Raw genomic sequence first — 19,394 nt, 5'->3', positions numbered from 1 at the left:
GTTTGCGAGCCCCACCACGATTTTCCTCCGCGATGGCTGTTCCCCCCGCGGCGTATACGCGCTCGGTCGTTCTCTCTCTCTCTCTCTCTCGTCGGCTCGTAGGATCGTCCATCTATCGCGCGCGCTACTTCTCTCTAGCCCCGGCACACACAGAGCGAAGGCTTCGCCGTGCGGTTCGCGCGCTGGGCGATTCCCGAGTCCCCCCCTGCTGCCGCGCCGTCCCCCCGCGGAGAGCGCTCCTCGCCCAGCCGGCTTCGCTCTCTCTTTCGCCCCTGCGCGCCCGCCGCTTGCCCCCTCTCTTTTCCCGAACGGCCGCCTGCCTCTCTTTCCGCTCCGCGTCCCGCAGCAGCCACGGCAACGTTGCCGGGTGTTACATAATAGCGGGGAGGCGAACGAGCGCGCGACGTTGCCACCTCGAGCCCGGCACGGCAGACCTCGAGACTCACCGACGAGAAATTGAGAGAAAGAAAACGGGGGAGCGAGCAGGAGCGAGAACGACGAGCGACGTTGCCGCGAGTCGACGGAACGCCCGGCCCCGCTTTGCTGCTGTTGCCACTGCTCTCGTACACTTTGCCTCGTAGGTATAACCCTCGACCGGAATCCTCTACCGTATACTCATATATATATATATACGATCGTATAAATGTATGCTGAGATGTGCGAGGGAGAGAGCTGAAAAGCAGAAGAGAAGCCTCAAGGGCCAGAGAGAATCTCCCGCAGCCATGGCACTCGCATAATACTGTGGGGCTCGGTGTGCTCTCTCTGCACGAGGATTCCTCGCCGAACGATCTACGCCCTGCCGCCGCCGCCGCCTCCTTCCCGGCGCTCTCTCGTCCCTCGCAATTTCTACTGAAACTGCGTGCAATTCTAATGGAAACAAAAGTATGTTAAAAATATACGTACACGTGGATTTTGTTTTTTGGCTCGTTTATCGAAGCAGGACGATTCGAGGCTCAGCGAATCGGGCTTTGTAGACAGAAAAATTGAGACTTTGCGGCCCGGTTTTCCCGTTGAGATCACGCGGGGTACAATGGGTTCGTTTTGTGTAGCGAGGAATACATGAAATTTAACTGGAATTTTCAAAGTATTTAGCCACCGATTACAAACACACGAATATGCACCGAATACGTGTGACATTTTACCATTCGTCAAGTTTTTCTTTTTTTTTTCAGGCTTGCCCGAGCATACTTGACGAACAATCACTTGAAGTGACTGAAAAGATTTTTTACCATGCTTAAAACAAATGGTATTGGTCTTTTTACTATGGTGGATAGAAAAATTCTTATTATCGCGCTTCGAATAAACGCTGCAATCCAGTAGAAACGTGCAGGCTTGAGAGGGACAGAAATTTGGGTAGCGAGTTCGCAGCGAATAAAGAGCACTCGACGAAGGATTTTCGTTGGACTTGAAGACTTTTTTTTTTTTTTCATTTTCGTTCATGGCGTTTGGATCATTATCGTCGGATGGTTACGAAGCGTGCGTCACAATTACGTTTGGACGAAATGTTGCGACGACTCTCCCTTTGTCCCCGGGTGTGTGTCACTGACGCGCGAGTAGAAAAAAGCCCTTCGTCTCGCGGAGACGTCACGAGCAGAGCATTTCAGTGTCGGTTCCAACGGGCTGTTACGAGAGCCTGCGAGACCGACGAGGCGAGCGATAGTTTTTCACTCCCTTCGACATCGTTTCATCAATATTTCCAGTTAAAATAATCAACGATTTATCGTTCGGAAGATTGCACCGCGGCGTCGAGGAAAGACGAACGAAAATTTCGATTCTTCCACCACGTTCCACGGCTCCCCGGAATGGGACGAGGGGCCCTGCGAGAGAACGTCGAGGCAAAGGTGTAGCGTGACGCAATTAGGTCGACGTTCCCCGGAGTACACATGGCGCGGTACCATAACCGATTGTCGCCCCTGAAGAGAGCGAGAGAGACAGAGCGCGCCAGAGAGCTTCGTTCGGAGACAACAAGGGTGTACCCGGAGACCTTGGAAAGTACAAAAACGCTAAAGTTCCCCCGAACCGGGTATATAACGCAGAGGGAGCGACGTTGCCGTCCCTTCTCGTGCGTCGACCGCCACAACAACAATAAGAATCAAAACTGCGTAATCGTGCGCAGCGAATATCGGTACGAGAATCCCGAAGCGTCGACACTTTGCTGTTCATTTTTTTTAATCCGCTATAAAATCGAACAGAAAAGTGGTGACTTTTACTGTGGGAATAAAAAAAAACAATAATAATAATAATAATAATAAAAACAAAAATGAAAAAAAGAAAGAAAGAAAGAAAGAAAATAAAAAAACAAACTATCAACGAAACTTTTCATGGTAATAATGCGAAGGTAGCTGTGCATTAAAATCATAATAACTAAATAATAGGCGCGCGCGTCAACGCTTGATAGATGTTGGGAGCCGAGTGCGAGAAACGCGCGCGCGCGCACACAATAATGCGGAAGACATTAGTACGCATTTTCACCGCACGCAATGCTCCATAAGCCAAACAAAAGCACGAGCGAGCCACTAGAGAGTCCTCCACAACCTCCTCCCTTGGTGCCGCCATTCCTTGTGCACTTCTCTCCAACTACCGTCATAATATTGCCGATGTAACTCTCGTATATCCTACGCCATTCCCGCTCTTTCTCTCTCGCTCTCTCGCTCTCTGTACATTACGTTTTGTGCAGCGTGCTTACTAATGTCTTCCGCGTTACATTATATTTTCACGAGGCAGGCGTGGTCCGCGAGTGCCCTGCGTCAAAGTACACTCTCGTTCGAGCAACTAATCATTCGTACATGCATGAAGAGAGTGTGTTAAACGGACGTGTGTATAAAACGGCCTGAGGCGCCGATTGTACGTTGGGTTTTAGCGTCATTATATATTCTCCGGAGAGCAATCACAGCGGTACATTTGTATATATCTCTGTATCCCTTAGCATGTGACGAGGATTATTCTGGCGTGCGTGCGTGTGTGTGTGTGTGTCTGTGTGCGCACGTCGACACAATTCATCGAAGAAAAAAAGTGCTCTGATGGCTCGAGTCCGTTGCACTCGTCATCTTTCTATCTGCGTCCTGCTCACAAATGGCGGGGGATATTAAGGTAGCTCATGCACGAAAGGATTTTCAGAAAATCTTGAAATTTAGGCAGAGCTTGATGGGCTCTGCCTAAATGACTGAGACGCGGATCGAATTTTTCAAGGGCTCGTCTTATATCGGTTATTGAGATAAACGTATTTTTATATGAAGAAAAATACACGGGGGTGTAAGGACTGGTGCATAAAAAAATCGTTCATCTTTCCAGAATAGGAATGAACGCTTCTTACGAAGTTTATTATTGTTATTTTATTTATTATTAATTTATTTAGTAATAAAGACCTTGAAGATTGAACGACATTGGTGAAAGGAGCACTCGTAACCTCACATTTGCACGACGCTGAAGTTTCCAACGTTGGAGTCCAACGAAATGAATGAAAACAAAATGATACATTCATCAGTTTTTTATTTCACAAATCATAATTGTGTAGATTGAAAAACTACGAAGTATAAATTCGGCAGGAAATAAATTGGAGGATTGCTGGAATTATTGAACAATTTTTTAGATCATTTCGTTGGACTCCAACGTTGGAAACTTCAGCATCATCACATTTGCTTATTTCAGCTTTTTTTTCTTCTTGGTTTGGCATATTCCGGTCTAAGTCTTCTGTCTTTTTATTCATACTTTTTTCTCGATCCAATTCGAATGGTCAGTGACGGATCCCCGATTAATTAATGGCTTGTAATTTCATTCGTCACGAAATAAGTTGAAAAAACGTATTTTTACAATTTCGAATTAGTAAGTGTGACATTAATTTAAAGCGATTGTATCTTTAATTAGGAATCAATCCAATTTAGACGACCATAAAATACGATCCTTTGGGCATAAACTATTTTAATTGGAATGGAGAAGAAAAGACTAGCGAAGACGGTTTCGCCGGTTCGAAAAGCTTTGCGAGCGAATTTATTGGCACGAGTCGATGAACTTGGGCTACGAAACAGTGCGGTTTCTGATCGAAAAACAACGGCTCACTGGATAGAGAAATAATAATTTTCGGTACTCGAAAATCCCTGATTGCAGTTCGACTTTGCAGTCGCATGATAATTTCAAGGAAATGGGCACACGTCTGTGGATGCAGGAGCGAGGAAATTTCGCTTTTCTCAAGTTTCGGAGCGCATCGCTTCGTACGAGAGAAAACGAGCGAGAGAGCGAGAGGTCGGCGCGTTTCACGACTACCGTTCACAGATTGTGTACGCCCGGGACGTGGGAAGAATTGTGTAAACACCGGGCGCGTCGATGGCAGTGTACACATTGGATCTCGTTTCCATTGCAAACGAAAGAGAACATTCGTGTTTTTCTTATTTCTAAGAAAAGGAGGGAGAGAGAGAGAGATAATAAATAAATGGGGGGGGGGGGGGGGAAGAAGTAACGAACGACGCTAGGTCGAAAAGACGCCGATTCTCTCGAGGAGCCAAAGCGCAAAGAGAAATCGGATGAAAGAAAGGAAGCCCGTTTAACGAGGACAAAAAAGATTTCGGGAAAACGGGAGACTCTCGTTATGAGCGGCGCTGCTACTGCAAAGCAACTCTGCTAGAGAACAAAGCAAACAATGACCGAGGAACGAAGCGTTTTTGTCGCAACGGTCTCATATTTTCGAGTAAAAATAACCAAAGACAATCCACTTGATGAGAAACCAGAGGAGCAAAAATCCTGCGATGGTTCACCGTGTCCACCAGTCACAAAACCCGCGGGCAAGCCCCACAACGAATTTGAATTTGTACTTTTTTCGTCATCCGAAAAACTTTGAGGAGAGAGCACCGTCTCGATTTCAACGCTGCAAAAACGCCTTTCGAGAAGGGGATTTTGCGGACTAGTGCACATTTTGCGCAAGTGGAGAACGAGGGGGAAAGAAAGAGACGGAGAAAACGACGAGGACACCGGTGAAAGTCAGACGAGAGAACAGTGGCATACACGCCCGAAAGAAACCCTCTTGCTCCCTCCCAGCAGCAGCAGCAGCAGCGTCTCTTGCAAAAATTGTACACACGTACGTGCATGTCTGCAGGAAGAGCGCGCATATGCGTATATCTATTAAATAGAGAAGCCCTGCAACCGAGCCGGAGCCGGAGAGCTACATAAATGCTTCTCGCGTTCCCACACACGAGGAGGCGGCGAGTGTCTAGCGAGGGTGGTACGCTGTGCAAAGAGACGGTGTACCTTGCCTCCGGCACGTGTATCCTACGTTCCGTGCATACGTATCCACGCTCCTTACATGTGTCTATATTTGCACTGTCCAAACGCTCGGTTTATCCGGGGTGTCCGAAAAGTTGGGCCCGGCATCGAGGAGCCTGCCCTTGGTGCTCGAAATCATCGATGCTCACTTCCGTTGCTTGATGCTCGTTCAACCAAATTCATTTTCATCGACAAACCTTTAGATTCGAGTATTTATTTTATTTTTATTTTTTTTAATTTTATTTGTTCAAGTAAACTGTGAAGATTTTTTGTTCGTTTGACCGAACCGGAACGCCTGAGGTGAATGATTTTGTTCAGGAATCAAAGTAAACCATGAGAAATGATGTTTATTAAGTATAAGGACGATTACAAATGAATTGATGAATGTTTGATAAAAATCTTTAAAATAAAAGGTTTCTGGTTAAACACAGTGTTCGAGTCTCCAACGTTGAATTGACGAAGTCGTGATCGTTTGTACGATCGAATGAATGAAGCTCGAAGGTGTTTCGTTGGCTCAGAGCGAATTTGTTCAGCTGCGCCAAAGTTTCGTCGGCAAATAACTTTTTATCGGAATCCAAAACTAATGCAGTCACAGAAGCGTTTTGTTGGTTCAAGCTGAATATTTTGCTTGAAAGAAACGAGAGTGATTTTGAAAACTAATCGCTTATGAACCGCACCATTTTCGTTTGGGACATTCGAGCTACGGTTTTGGAGACACCCTTCGTAAAAATAGAAAAAAAAAAACAAAACGGGAGACTCGAGTGCCGCACTCGTCGATCCCGTGTCTGCCGAACTGCTTCAGTCTTTGAATAAGAAGAGAGCGAGATGGAGGTTCGTCTACGAGCGGGCTAATTCAGCAGCGGCTGCTCGAGCACATGGAGACACACATACGAGAGGACGCACATTGGTAATTCATACTTGCGTAATGCACGGTGCGCAAAGCAGTCGCACGGGGTAATGCAACCGTCGAGATGTAATAAATAACGCAGTCGCAAGAGGCAGAGCGAGGGGGAGAGAAAAATGGGTAGAAAAAGTGTGTTTGTTCTCTCGATTCATTGTCCACGTGTTTTTTCATCTCGCATCGGCTCCCACGTCGGCTACTAAAAATGTACAAATATATACGACGCTGCAACGAGTCCGGCGAAACGAACGAAACAAGCGGATTCGTAAATGGCCAATTTTTGATTCCACGAATCACTGACGTAGGTCGAAGAACTACAAATATTAAATTCGGCAGGGAAGAAAATTGGAGATTTTCGAGAGTCCATTTGCACCATTTCGTTGGAGACCCCAACGTTGCGAACTTCGACGTCACGAATATATTTCGACCAGAATTGTAACAGGAAAGACGGTAATTATGTAGTTTGATTACTTTTCCGAAAATCAACGAAAGAAATTTTTTTTTAGCATGGACGGCTTCGATTAGTTACCATTGATGATATTTCGTCGGGGGAGGCTAACATTTTCCATAAAAACCATGTGTTTGAGGTTTTGAAGTTATTGGAAAAATATGATGAAATATGGTATATTTGAATATTTTTGAGTTCACAACACGACAGAGCGCGCGCGCGCGCGCGCGCACACACACACACACACACACACACACACACACACACACACACACACACACACACACACACACACACACACACACACACACACACACACACACACACACACACACACACACACACACACACACACACACACACACACACACACACACACACACACACACACACACACACACACACACACACACACACACACACACACACACACACACACACACACACACACACACACACACACACATATACACACACACGTACACACGCACGCACGCACGCACGCACGCACACACACACATATACACACACACGTACACACACACGCACGCACGCACGCACACACACATCAAAGGTATTCTAAACCCGCCCAGCAATACCACACAAGCATCAAAAATGCTCTGAATACACCTACCGATTTCGCATAAACATCGCATATGTATATCCGGAACAACTTTTGATGCGTGTGCGAAATCGTCGTATTGGTTCAGAAAACTTTCGATGTGTGGGTGTGGTTTCGCTGGGCGGGTTTAGAGCAACTTTGGTGTGTGTGTGTGTGTGTGTGTCCACCTGTCCTAATGTGAACTCCTAAATAGCCTGATATACGCCAAATCCCCGCATTTTTCCAACAACTTCAAAACTCCATAACTCATGGTTTTTATGGAAAATGTTAGCCTCCCCCGACGAAATATCACTTACTATAGTCCAATCGATAACTTCGAGAAGAAGAAAAAAAAATTCCATTGATTTTCGGAAAAGTAATCAAACTACATAATTACCGGAAAGACTTTTTATTGAAACAATTTTGGATGGTCGAATGAAAAAATGAGGTAAAACGACCTTACGCTGTTAAATTGTTGCTCGAGAAGCAATTTCAGAAGGAGAAACGAAAGGAAAATAGTTTAAAAAGGGCCGAAGCACCTGACCGGGAGGTTGAAACGTCTGAAACGAGTGCCAAGATGAATAATCGATTGAATAAATGCAAAGTACGAGGTTCGTGCACAGCGAAGAGGCCCAAGGGCTCGTAGATTGCATGGCAAAGTAATAAGCAACCGAGTCCTCAATACCGCAGGCGACATATAAATACATAAATGCATGCATCCACGCGCACGTGTGTGTGTCTGTGTGTGTGTGTGTGTGTGTGACGTGGAGTTATGTCACGTGTAGAGAAACGTCCCTGAGTTATAAGTTTCTGGCTCAACGACCGATCGCTAGAGAAACGAACGAGGGGAGGGTCGGCAACGGAGAGACAGAGAAAGAGCTCGGTAAAAACGCGAATTTATATCTTCGCGTTGCAACGCGCCCGAGACGCTTCGCAGTACGGGGAGATAATCCTGAGCCGGCGAAAGAAAAAGAGAGGAAGTGGCTCGCCGCGATTGAATTTCCGTATGAGAATTTCACTCACTGTCTCCTCCGCGCGCGCTCGTTCCGAAACTTGGTTCATCTCGCAGGAATTTCAGAGTCTCGGAAATAAAATTCAACTCCCTCCAACCCCGCTAACGAGGCCCTCCGAGTGTCAAAATTTTCGAATTCGTTCGCAATTTGTTGGCAATTTATTTAAAAACTATTGAAAAATGCTACGAGTTTTAGAGTTAGTAAATATTATCGAAAATCTTCGAGAAATGAGTTTCGTCGAAAAATTTAACATTTTTTATTCACCGACTATTTTTTCGCGAATTTTCACAACTCGGGAGGAATCATATAACACGAAAGTATACGTAGAATCCGTAACGTGCAACGCTCGCGTACAGTGCGACGGAGACGGAGAAGAGGAAAGAGAAAAAGAGGAGAAAACGAGAGAAGGAGCGAACGTGTTTGCTGCGACTACGATGTGGTGCACGCGAAGCATCGAGGATAGCATTCGGCTGGCTGGCTGGCTGGCTCGCTCGCTCGTGGCCTGCCTGACTGCGTACTCGTTCGACTTGACGCGTTCTCGCTCTCTCTCCCTCTCGCTCGTCTGCCTCGTGCGGCGTTGCCGTTGCGTAGGTGTCGACAACTCTCGAGGCGGAGCTGGCAACGCCGCGCCGCGAGGTTCTCTTCGCAACGGTGGTGTGTGCCGCACGAGAAAACGCTGCCGCGGAGAGTCCAACGAGAACGTCTTCGTCTTGCGTTCGCTTCTATTCGAGAGCATCAACGAGCCTCGGAGAACGGCGGAAAAGACACGGGAACGATCGTCGTGGCGACGATTCAACGTCGTTGAACCGATAGAATTTCTGTGATGAATTACGAAACGATTGAAATGAAGAAATAAATCGGAAAAAGGCTTCGGCTCGACCTGTTCGACTCGCATTTCTATGGGTGCAACGGTCGACTCGGTTATTGCCAGTTTCTGTAGTACGATTTACATTTTTATTTCATTTCGACGATTTATTTAATCACCGATCGACCAACGCGCGTTTCGATAACGTCGCGGGGGCAAAGGGGCGAGTTATTCCGATGTAAATTAATCGCAAATCGAGCAGTTTTATCGATAAACTCAATTAAATGTGTCCAATCGAATATTAATCGAGTTCACGGGGGCCTCGAACTGAAAAATGACGAAAAGTATCGCAACGGAAAATACAAACGTAAGATTCAATATGCTCGAAGCGCGCCGCGCAAGCTCTTCCTGGAAGACGAGAAAATTGCGTCGAGAAATGGAGAAACAACGTGAAAGGCGAATGCCGAGTTTCCCACGGCGCGGTAAAGTAAACGAAAAATGAGGAAAAAATAAAAAAGTGAGGAACTAAAAACAGAGTTTTCGTTCGACGAAACGCGTGGGGTCTGAAAAAACAGAGGGAAATTGTGAAAATTCCTAGCAGGAAGCTCGACCTCTCTTTCCTCTTTCGTTTCATCTCGTTAAATTGTATTTTTAAAATTTCAACGTTCGAATGATTTTGAATTTGATTCAGAACGGTGAATAAAGTGGCGAATGTGATTCTGGAATAAGCGCGCTCGTTATTTCAGCCGCGGTGGCTTCGAGAATTTATTGATTCGTCCTCTCGGCGCGCGGTTTCAATTTCACAATTTTTGTCTCGGGTTCAAAGAAAATATTTAAAAATGGCCCAGTCCGCGTAAGAATTTACTGCCAGATACAGCGACGCTGATTCGTTCCGAGCAAATGTCAATGCTCATTCAACTGTCAAATTCGGGCCAATTGTTGAAACGAAAAGCATCAGCATTTCACAAAGTTCAACAAACAGACTCTACCAATATTTGCGTTGTACGGAACGAATCGCTGAAGGATTAACGACTCTTGAGACGTCTCTCTTGTCATGCACGAACGAACGACGATTGTAAATTAAGCGCCGAAAAGTCGGCCAAAAATGATGCCTCTCGTATAAAGTTTGTTGCGATCGCAACGTTTCGACACTTGGCACGCCACGAAAAATCTTCGTGAATCCAAGCCGCCAGCTTTACTTTTGTTCTTATCGTATGCGGAGAAGTCGAATCTGAGAAAAACAATTGTTCTTTAAATTTTCAAAGGCGAGTTTCGTTTCATGAATTTTCGATAACATCTTTTCCATTTCAATGAAATTTTACTACAGTTTTGTTGGATCTAAACGTCCAATTTGACGATCCATCGAACCGAAAATTCTCAGGGCATCGAATTTCGTGAAATTCGTCATTTTATAACGTTGAAGTTTGCAACGTTGGAATAATTAAACGGTCTAAAAATCTCTCCAACAATTCCAGAAGTTCTTCAATTTTCTTTCCTACCGAATTTGCAATTCGCAGTTTTTCAATCTGCACCGATGATTTCGTGAAATAAAAAATTGGTGAATTATGAATGTTCTATCGTATCGAATTTTTTGGGTAGAATGGTGTCGAATCAATAAATTTGATTTTCCGTGTGCGAGTTGATCGAGGGATTGCGCGTCGTTTACGAATTTCGATAGCACCGCTATTTGGAATGTATCCTCGCCGAATTATTTATCGATGATCCACTTAACCAAAGCATATTTTTAGCCAGTGAACTTTAATCGAACCGAATGAGAGGGAGGGCGCGAGAGACCTAAAACCTTGGTGAGAAGGGGAAAAAGCAGCGATATTTCGACCCTGGAAGCCGTTTTTTCCACCACTCGAAAAGGAAGGAAAACGTACGAAAAAGAAAGAATCAAAGTATGAATAAACTTCGGTCAGAAAGAAGGAACGTTCGTTTGGATTCTAGGGCCATAGGAAGTCGAGCAGAAAAGGAAGAGAAAGAGAGGGGAAAAAAATTGGAAACGAAGTTCCGCGAACTCGAGATATTATCCAGTGAGGAGAAAAACATCGAGTATCAGCGAAGCGCTTTGAACGCGAGAGAAGTTGCTACGAACGGGGCAAACGAGCGGCAGAGCACAGCGGCAGCAGCAGCAGCAGCGAACCAGGAGAAATGGGGTTGGGCAAGACGGGGCCATGAGGTTGGCGAGCGAGCGAGAGAGAGGGAAAGAGAGGAGGAATGGGGAAGAGGGGGTCGGAAGATGGCCTACCGCGGGGCGAGGGCGATCAATATACCAAAATACGCCGGCAACCCGTCACACAGACTCGTACAAATACCAACCCATGCGCTCGCCTCTCTCTCTCTCTCTCTCGTGCTCTCTTCCTCTTTCGCTCATCCCGCGAGTGCTCGAATCCACAGTGAGAAGAAAGAGAGCAAGGAGCAAGAGAAATTACGGAGGGAGAGAGAGAGAGAGGGAGAATGGTGTACACGAGAGAAACGAGTTAGTGCGCTGGCGCGACAACACGCAACACACGAGGACCGTAATATCGCACGTATACAGGAAGTATCGTCGAAACGCGAACCGCCCAAGTCGCGTCGAGGTATATTTCTGTCCTATTCTATATACCGCTCGCTATACGTATATATCATTAAACGGACAAATATAAGAAACATATCGAGACGAGGACGATCTAAATAATCATCGAATGGAGCCTCCGCACGGAGCGATTATCTCAAAATTATTAACATTTCGATAAAGTTACATGGGCCTTACTGATTCTGGAGCGCTCGAAGAACAATGCCGATGTCGACCAGATTTCCAGGGCTTCGGGCCCAATCGAGAAAACAAAAGATTTTTATCAGCCGACCAATAATCTTCGGAGCTGCTTTGCAGCGTCCAAGTTCGACGAAATTAACGAAATACGGATTTGTAATTGGCGGAATGTTTTATTTCACGAATCACTGGTCTAGCTCGAAGAAACGCGAGTTGCGAATTCGGGCGGGAACAGTATTGGAGGTCGCTCGAATTGTTTGAGTTTTTTTTCGACCGTTTTGCTGGACTGCGGCGTTGCGAAGTTCGGCGTCAGCCCCCAATTCGATGGGAGCAAAAGTGAAAAAGGGAAAAAGGAATAAGAAAGTTAAGCCGCTCCGGCACATTGCGAATTAAATCGCTACGTTTTACGTCCGTATCGACGTACTTGGGCTCTCTCGCGACAGCGTACTCGCACTCGCACAGAGGCATTCGCAAACGCGCACACGAATCGATAGCTCGTCACATTCCGCGTATTCAAGGATGTACCGATGCCCAAAGGCGCCTCCGGTGGGGCCATACACGTGGATATTTATTCCTGATAGTCGCGAGCACGCAGTGGAATACCGCAGCAATAAGAGAGCGAAAAAAACGGCGTATCGTGGCGATAAGGTCGGGTACGAATGTCGCGGCTCGCTCGGCGTAATCGTGGCGAGGCCTCCTCGCGCCCCCGGCACACTCGAGCGTCGAAAAGTGTGTGGAAAAGCTCGGGACGACTCTCGTCGAGCTAAAGTTCGTAACGACGTTCGCGATAAGAAAATTAGGTTGGTCGGGGAGAGCAGCGGGGATTTATAAACGTGTTTCCAGGTGCCGGGGCGCACTTTGCGAAACACCGGATCGATGCACTCTATCCGTGTCTGTCTCTCTGTGCATCGAGGCCACGCGACTCAATATTCATATCGTCTGAAAGAAAATCGCTCGATAGCCTGCTCTCTGCCCTGACCAGCGGCCCGTTGACGCTTGAATAATAAATTTGAGGAATGTAGGAGTGTTGGAAACTGTCGAAGAATTCAGCGCGATTCCCTCAGCTTTTGGGGCACAAATTCTCCGGGGTTCGGTCGTCCGAATATTTATATGGCGCTGAAGTTTCCAACGTTGGAGTCCAACGAAATGGTCTAAAAAAACTCTCAAATAATTCCAGTAAATCTCAAATTTTTTTCCCTGCCGAATTTCCAATTCGTCATATTTCGAGCCACATCAATAATTCGTGAAATAAAAAAATAATGAATCATTAATATTTTTTTCGTTCATTTCGTTGAACTCCAACGTTGCAAACTTCAGCGTCGTATAATTATGGGAATTACGCTGAAGTTTGCGACGTTAGAGTCCAACGAATGATGGAGAAAAAAAACCCTCCAATGATTCCAGTAATTCTACAATTTTTTTCACAGCTCAATTTGCAATTCGTAGTTTTTCAACCTGAACCGAAACTCCGTGAAATAAAAAAATGAGCGAATTACAAATTCTTATTTGACGAGCCCTTTCGGGAATCGAAGGATTAACGAATTTGAATAAAATAATGTTTGAAAATAGAAATAATAAAGTTGTGGGAGAGCCTGTACAGGGAGATGAGCGGTTGCAGTAGCCAGCCAGCAATAGCAACGGCAGGCAGCGAGTATACGAACGCGGGGTCACGGGCTTCGGTCCTCTGCTCCCCACCATCTTGAGTCGTCAACACTCGCACACCGCACGGCGCGAGGTTATTTCTCTCGCTCTTTCATTCATATCGAGGCATTATTTATGGATTCGAAACCTTTTTTTACACCGACCGAGCCCATTTTATTTTCTCGTTTTGCTTCCACCCTCGTTGCAGCGACTTTGGATGAAAATTTATAATTTATAAGATCGTTGATCGCAGAGGATTTCGGGTTTTAGAGTCGTCCGAATACGCCGCGGATTCGTGCGCGCGAAATGGGACGAAAAGTACGGAGAATCCTGGGATCGCCGGCGGGCGGTTCTAGAGTCAGGGGTTTCGAGAAGCCTGCGACCATTCGAGGCTCGGACCAGTCGAAAAATAATGCGGTAGAAAATTCGCCGTCGTTCCTGAGCATTAACTTCGTCGACGCTTTTTCACAATCCTCGATGTCGTTTTACCCGAAGCAGGCCTGAAAAGCTCCGAGTGAGAAAGAAATTTCACAAGTCGAAATGGTGACTTTGAAAAAATAACAAGAAACCACGCACGAATTCGTGTGATTCTTGTCGCAGTTTTTGCTGCTCGAATGAAAATACAACAAAAAATCGACCGGGCCACATGATCCTCGAGTACCTGCTCGTGTTTTCAAGTTTCTCCAGTAGAACGGCATGCCGGAGTGAGAAAAAACTGAATTTCATGCCGAGGAGCGAGCGTCGTTAAAATTTCGGTGGTGGCTGGCGAGCGAAGCGAGGATGGAGACGCGGAAGGAGCGGTTTCAAAAAATTTATTGATTATTTACGAGCGAGAGTCGATTTGAGGAGTCGCCAGTGAGATTGGAGGCGGGCCGCGGAGCCCCGGGTTGAGCGGCACTGGCCCGTGTCACCGTTAGAGCTCTGGTTCTCGCTGGCCTCTCTGTCTGTTGCCTCTCGGGCTGGCCGAACGCACGCGTTCGCTGGCACAGCGCCTGGCACCGTCTTTCCGAAGCCCTTCTCCCCCCTCCGCGGGCACTCGACACGGAGAGAACGAGAAGAAAAAAGTCCGTCTCTGCGGCGCGTCCGGTCGCTCTTGCGCTCGCGGCCCGGTAGCGGCGTCTTTGTCGTGCCAAAGCGGACAAAAGCTCGCAATAGCCGTGCGTCGTCGTACGGCGGATTTCGAATATCCTCGTAGCCCGTTAGGCAGTGGAAGAGGCAAAAAAAACCCGCACACGCGCGCGGAGAGATCTCGGGGGGGGGGGGAATAAACGAGCGAGAGGAACGGAGGTGAAACGACGTTTGCAGAGAGACCGACGTCGTTGTGCGAGAGACGCGCGTCTCGCGGCGTGGAGATATTTCAAACTCCGTGTCTCGGAAATACGAAATAAAAAAAGAGGAACGCTCGCGGAGGTCAAAAGCGAGTGAAAAGAAGGAAAATCCCGAGAGCGGGCTTTTCGTTTTCGTTCGACCCGTCGGAGCCTCGGATTGAGAGACACTCGATGAAACAATAAACTCGATACGCAACATCGAGCGGAGGGAGTCCCGTGCTCTTCAAAATGGCGCTTACTAACCGCCGCCGTCTATTATTACATCGAGGATACAAGTGTAAACGAGAGTCAACGAGGAGAGCTGAGAGTAACGTACCGTCGGATGAGAAGCGATTTGAAAATCCAACGGGGTTTGTTGAACGAAAGAAAGGAGCAGCACTAAAATGGTCGAAAAACAATGGAAGCTTACGTAGAAACCGGAGGATTCCCCGAACGACGAACAAATACGAGGGAATGAGAGAGGAAGAAAGGCGAGAGAAAGAAATAAGAAGAAGCGACGGGGGAGCCGCGAGTTGAGACGCACTGTCGAACAATAACTTCGTCCCGCTGTGAGCTCTCAAAATGGCTGTCCTCCGCCTATTATTACTTCGGGAGAAAAAAAACAAACGCGGTGGGGGCAGCGCGCAGAGCAGAAAAGAGGGCCGGCGAAGGGGGCGGGGGAAGGCAGAGGAGAAAGAGAGAAAAGGAGAAAGAGAAGAGAGAAACCAGCCAGCCAAGGCCCCTCCTTTCGTGTATTCATGGGACTCGCGTATGTGCGCTCGTATGCGTCCGCATTACCCCAGAGGATATTTCTCGTGTATACACATATGCACGCGCTCCCGTCCGAAAACATTTGTGGCGCACACGTAGCGCACAATTGTCTCGTATCCTCGCACCCACGTTTTTCGACTGTCGTCTCGCTCCCTCTCTCTTATTTTTATCGACGCGAAAAAAAGACGGGGTATCTTGACGCAAAAACAAGAAACGATCGAATGATGAACGATACGTAATAATGCGAAGGGGGAATAAATATTAGTCGATTTATAAGCCACATCTTTCGCTTTTAGTGTCGTTCGAACTCGAAATATTCATGATTATTTTTCAATTACGACGAAATAAAAATTCGCAGTTACAGGATTCCGTTGTGAATGTAAGAAATTCGGAATTTCTGCTTTCGTTTTAGTTCGAGTTATTTGTATGATTTTTGAATTTTTACCAGCGCAGATTGAATGGGAAAAAAAAAAAAAAAAAAAAACAGTTCGTGCACCTCTCGAAAGTCGACGAGTTTCCATGCTTTCTACATACAGCATCGAAACTCACGGCTGCTGACCGGAAAATGTTTTTTTCTTGGGTAAAAAGAATGTTAAAATCCATTCGCAGACACCGAATGGTACAGAGCAATCTTTTTAGTCGTGAGACCGGCATGAAATGACATCGAATTCAGCAAGTTCCGTATTTGAAAAAAAAAAAAAAAAACGTTATCAAAATTTTCTGACAATAGGGTTGAAAATGTGAATTCGGAAATAAACATTATTGTGGCGAATGAAATAATTTAAGCAAGTAGGGATTTTAATGCGAAATCGATACGAAAAATGATTGTTATGAATGAAAATTAGATATTTGGATGAAACTATTTAAATGCCGGATGATGGAAGCTTAAAAATGAAAATAATGATTGACGAATGAAAATAAGCTCTCACCGTTTGAAATGCTCTCTTATGCGATCCTCTCGGATGTTTTCCGGCAGATTTCCAACCCACAGGTGACGTGTCTCTCTAACCATTTTGCTCCGAACTCTTCATTTGGGATCGGATGTTGTGTTATCGTTTTGCGGGGCACTGTACACAACGACACACAACACAGGTTAAAACACACCGATCCAATAACGAGGCGGCAAGGCGAAGAAAACCAACAAACAAAAACGACGATAATTACGTATCGAACGTGCCCAACTTTTCGGGTGTTTGATCGAAAATCGAATTATTAATAATAATAATAATAATAATAATAATAATCCACAAGACACGAGGATTATGGATATTCGAAGACACGAACACACATGCACAAACACGCACGGCGCAATCGATGATTCTTTCCTTGCCTTAATTTTTTTTTTTTTTTTTTTTTAATTCTCTCTTTTTATCTCGTTAAAAGAGCTCGCGATACACCAGAGCACCAATTTACGGTGACGTGCACCCGCACGCACAGAAAACACGTACACAGGCTAAAACACGCACACTAAATTGAAAGCACTATAAAACGTCGTGCGCGGCGAAGCGCACCACGAATTCAGTGACGCGCGCGCTCACTCGCTCTTTTTCTATCCTTTGCGCGAGCAGCACCGACGCGCTCTGCTTTTCGCTTCTAAATCGCTTCTCTCTTACTTTTTTTCTCTATCTCCCTCTACGTGCCCTCTCGAGGAGCTGACGAGCGCACGCACACACTGACGACTCGCGCGCGCGCACACACACGCGCACGCACACCCGTGTTTCTCACTGTCGCTCTTTTTATAATCTCACTCACCGTCTCCCACACGCACACGCGTACACACACTATTTTTTTTTATTGCTCGATATTTTCCTTCGGAGCGTCGTACATGTACAAATGGAAAAACTGCCAGTGACGAGCGAGGAGCGGAAAAGAAACGACAAACTTTGTATCCAACGCACTGCTGTCGTACACGATTTATTTGCTCGAACAATTTTTTGTCATCTTTTCCTTTTGAGATCACCGAAATTTGTCGACACTCGTACGACCTTCGGAATTGAGGGGGTGCTGTGCAAGGGGCGTAGAATCGCGGAGGCAACACTATTTTATAACTTAAATTTTTGATCCTCCAACAATCACTGTTTAAGGACGCGCGCGCGCGCGCGCGCGCGATCGAACAATAGCCCCGCTAACGTTTTCTCGAGACGGCGAAAAGCCGGCGCGATATCGGCTCGCGAGGTACGAAACCCTCGCGATAATGAAACGAGCCGACGTACGTCGTCGAGGCGTCGTGTACAACGCGCTTTATTATTACGCTTCTCCTTATTATTCGGACGCTTGACGATATACGATCTATTGGTTTTTTGACCGTTACCGAACTACACCACATGGTACGAAAAAACAAAACAAAACGAGAGACAACCAACGCAGATATACCAAGTTTCGGAGGGGCAAATAAATATGCACTTTGCGTATTTTTCTTTTTTTTTTCTTTCAATCGAATAGGTTGGCCCTAATGAAACACGTAACAGCACTGCCGAGCACACGGAACGACGGCGAGCCGTCCCATTCCATTGCCAACATAACACTCGCGTTCACGACGAAACGAGGAAAAAAGGTGAAAAAAAAAAGAAAAGAAAAACCACTGCTGCCACCTACTGTACTGCGCGTTTGTATCCTTCGTACATACACTCTCTCTGTTTCTCGCTCTCTAGGGAGTAGTGCACATACGTGTAGTATTTCCTTGATGATTCGTTTTTTTTTTAATTACATGCCGAAAACTGTTGACAGAACTTTTTTCATATTGTCGTGGAAACTTGATTATTTTTCACAGTATCGCGCAATTATTTATTCTTTCGTTTACGCACTCGGAAGGAGACACGGAACGAGCACACGCACAATAAACCGTGGATCGTGTTGTCCGTGATAGAGAATGAGAGAGAGAGAGAGAGAGAGCGCGCTCGGTTCCGTGCGGTGAGGGGGCAGAGGGAGGGTTGACCAGAAAGCAGCGCGGATCAAGGCGCCTAGATGGCGGGCAACGTTTCGACGACGATTTAACGTTCCGTCTCTCTCTCTCCGTTACTCCGCGAGAGCCTCTCGAGGATGTTACGACTCTCTTCTTTCAACTACTGCTTCGACTACACCCGACGTTTCATCCATGCGTCAATTATCGTCGACGGTTCTTGCGCGCCCAATTCTCGTTCACTGTACACCGGGATACTCTCTTGACGCGCGTTTACAACAACGGAAGCCACTATATTTCCCTGCTCTGATACAACACACACTGGGTTATTCGCATTCGCACTCGCGCTTACTCTTATCTGCTTCGAGAGCTCTTTCATCAACTGCCTTATATTCGCTTACACGCCGAACAGTTTGTGCTTCTTCACGTTTGCGTTTTCGAGCGTGTGTACCTACGAAACTCGATATACCGTTTGTATATTTATACATGTAATAGGTGTATATATATATATTACGCACACATGTATAAATTGCGATTGCGCGTCACACGGAGGGCCTTTGACCCATACATACACGTTGAGACTGTACACACTTCTTCGTCTTCTTATTCTTAACGATTATCTTTTCTCTCTTATGTGAATTGAACTCTTACGCGTCACTCATATTATGATTAGTCGTAAATTCGTGGTAGGCTTCGTGAGCGTTGTACACAGTTTCGTCGCGAGAAAAAAAAAATAAAAATAACATATCTCGTTCAACACTTTTGGACACGTACACCGGACGGAGCAGGCTTCGCTCCTTCTCACTGCACTACACTACTCGAAGTGACGTCACCGTGGCGGGAGCGTAACGCGGCTCGCTGGCCAGACGCGGCGCCAACGGCGGTGGGGATACGAAGGGGAAAGAAGCGAGTCTACCTCGTAGCGCGCGCGCGCGCGCGTCACAGTGAGGAGAGAGATAGAGAAAAAGCTTCCTACAAGCAACATCAGCATTCGTCGGTT

The 19,394-nt window shown here is 46.4% G+C and overlaps 1 protein-coding gene across 8 annotated transcripts in view; it reads right to left on the bottom strand.

Annotated features, from left to right (window-relative positions):
* The window catches only part of spen (split ends), a 79,408-nt gene extending 60,193 nt beyond the window's left edge, over positions 1-19,215 (bottom strand). For 5 of the 8 annotated variants that reach the window (XM_043418945.1, XM_043418949.1, XM_043418950.1 and 2 more), the window contains exon 1: positions 16,425-19,214. In XM_043418945.1, the coding sequence (XP_043274880.1) occupies positions 16,425-16,507 (83 nt within the window). In that variant the 5' untranslated portion in view covers positions 16,508-19,214. Of the gene's footprint in view, positions 1-16,424 lie in introns of all 8 variants that reach the window. The other 3 variants (XM_043418951.1, XM_043418948.1, XM_043418946.1) reach the window with 2 other exon arrangements.
* Positions 19,216-19,394: the final 179 nt, after the last annotated feature.

Source organism: Venturia canescens, chromosome 5, assembly GCF_019457755.1.
Source record: "Venturia canescens isolate UGA chromosome 5, ASM1945775v1, whole genome shotgun sequence".
In the NCBI taxonomy this organism is placed as follows: domain Eukaryota; kingdom Metazoa; phylum Arthropoda; class Insecta; order Hymenoptera; family Ichneumonidae; genus Venturia; species Venturia canescens.
This window is presented reverse-complemented; position numbering and strand designations above follow the sequence as displayed.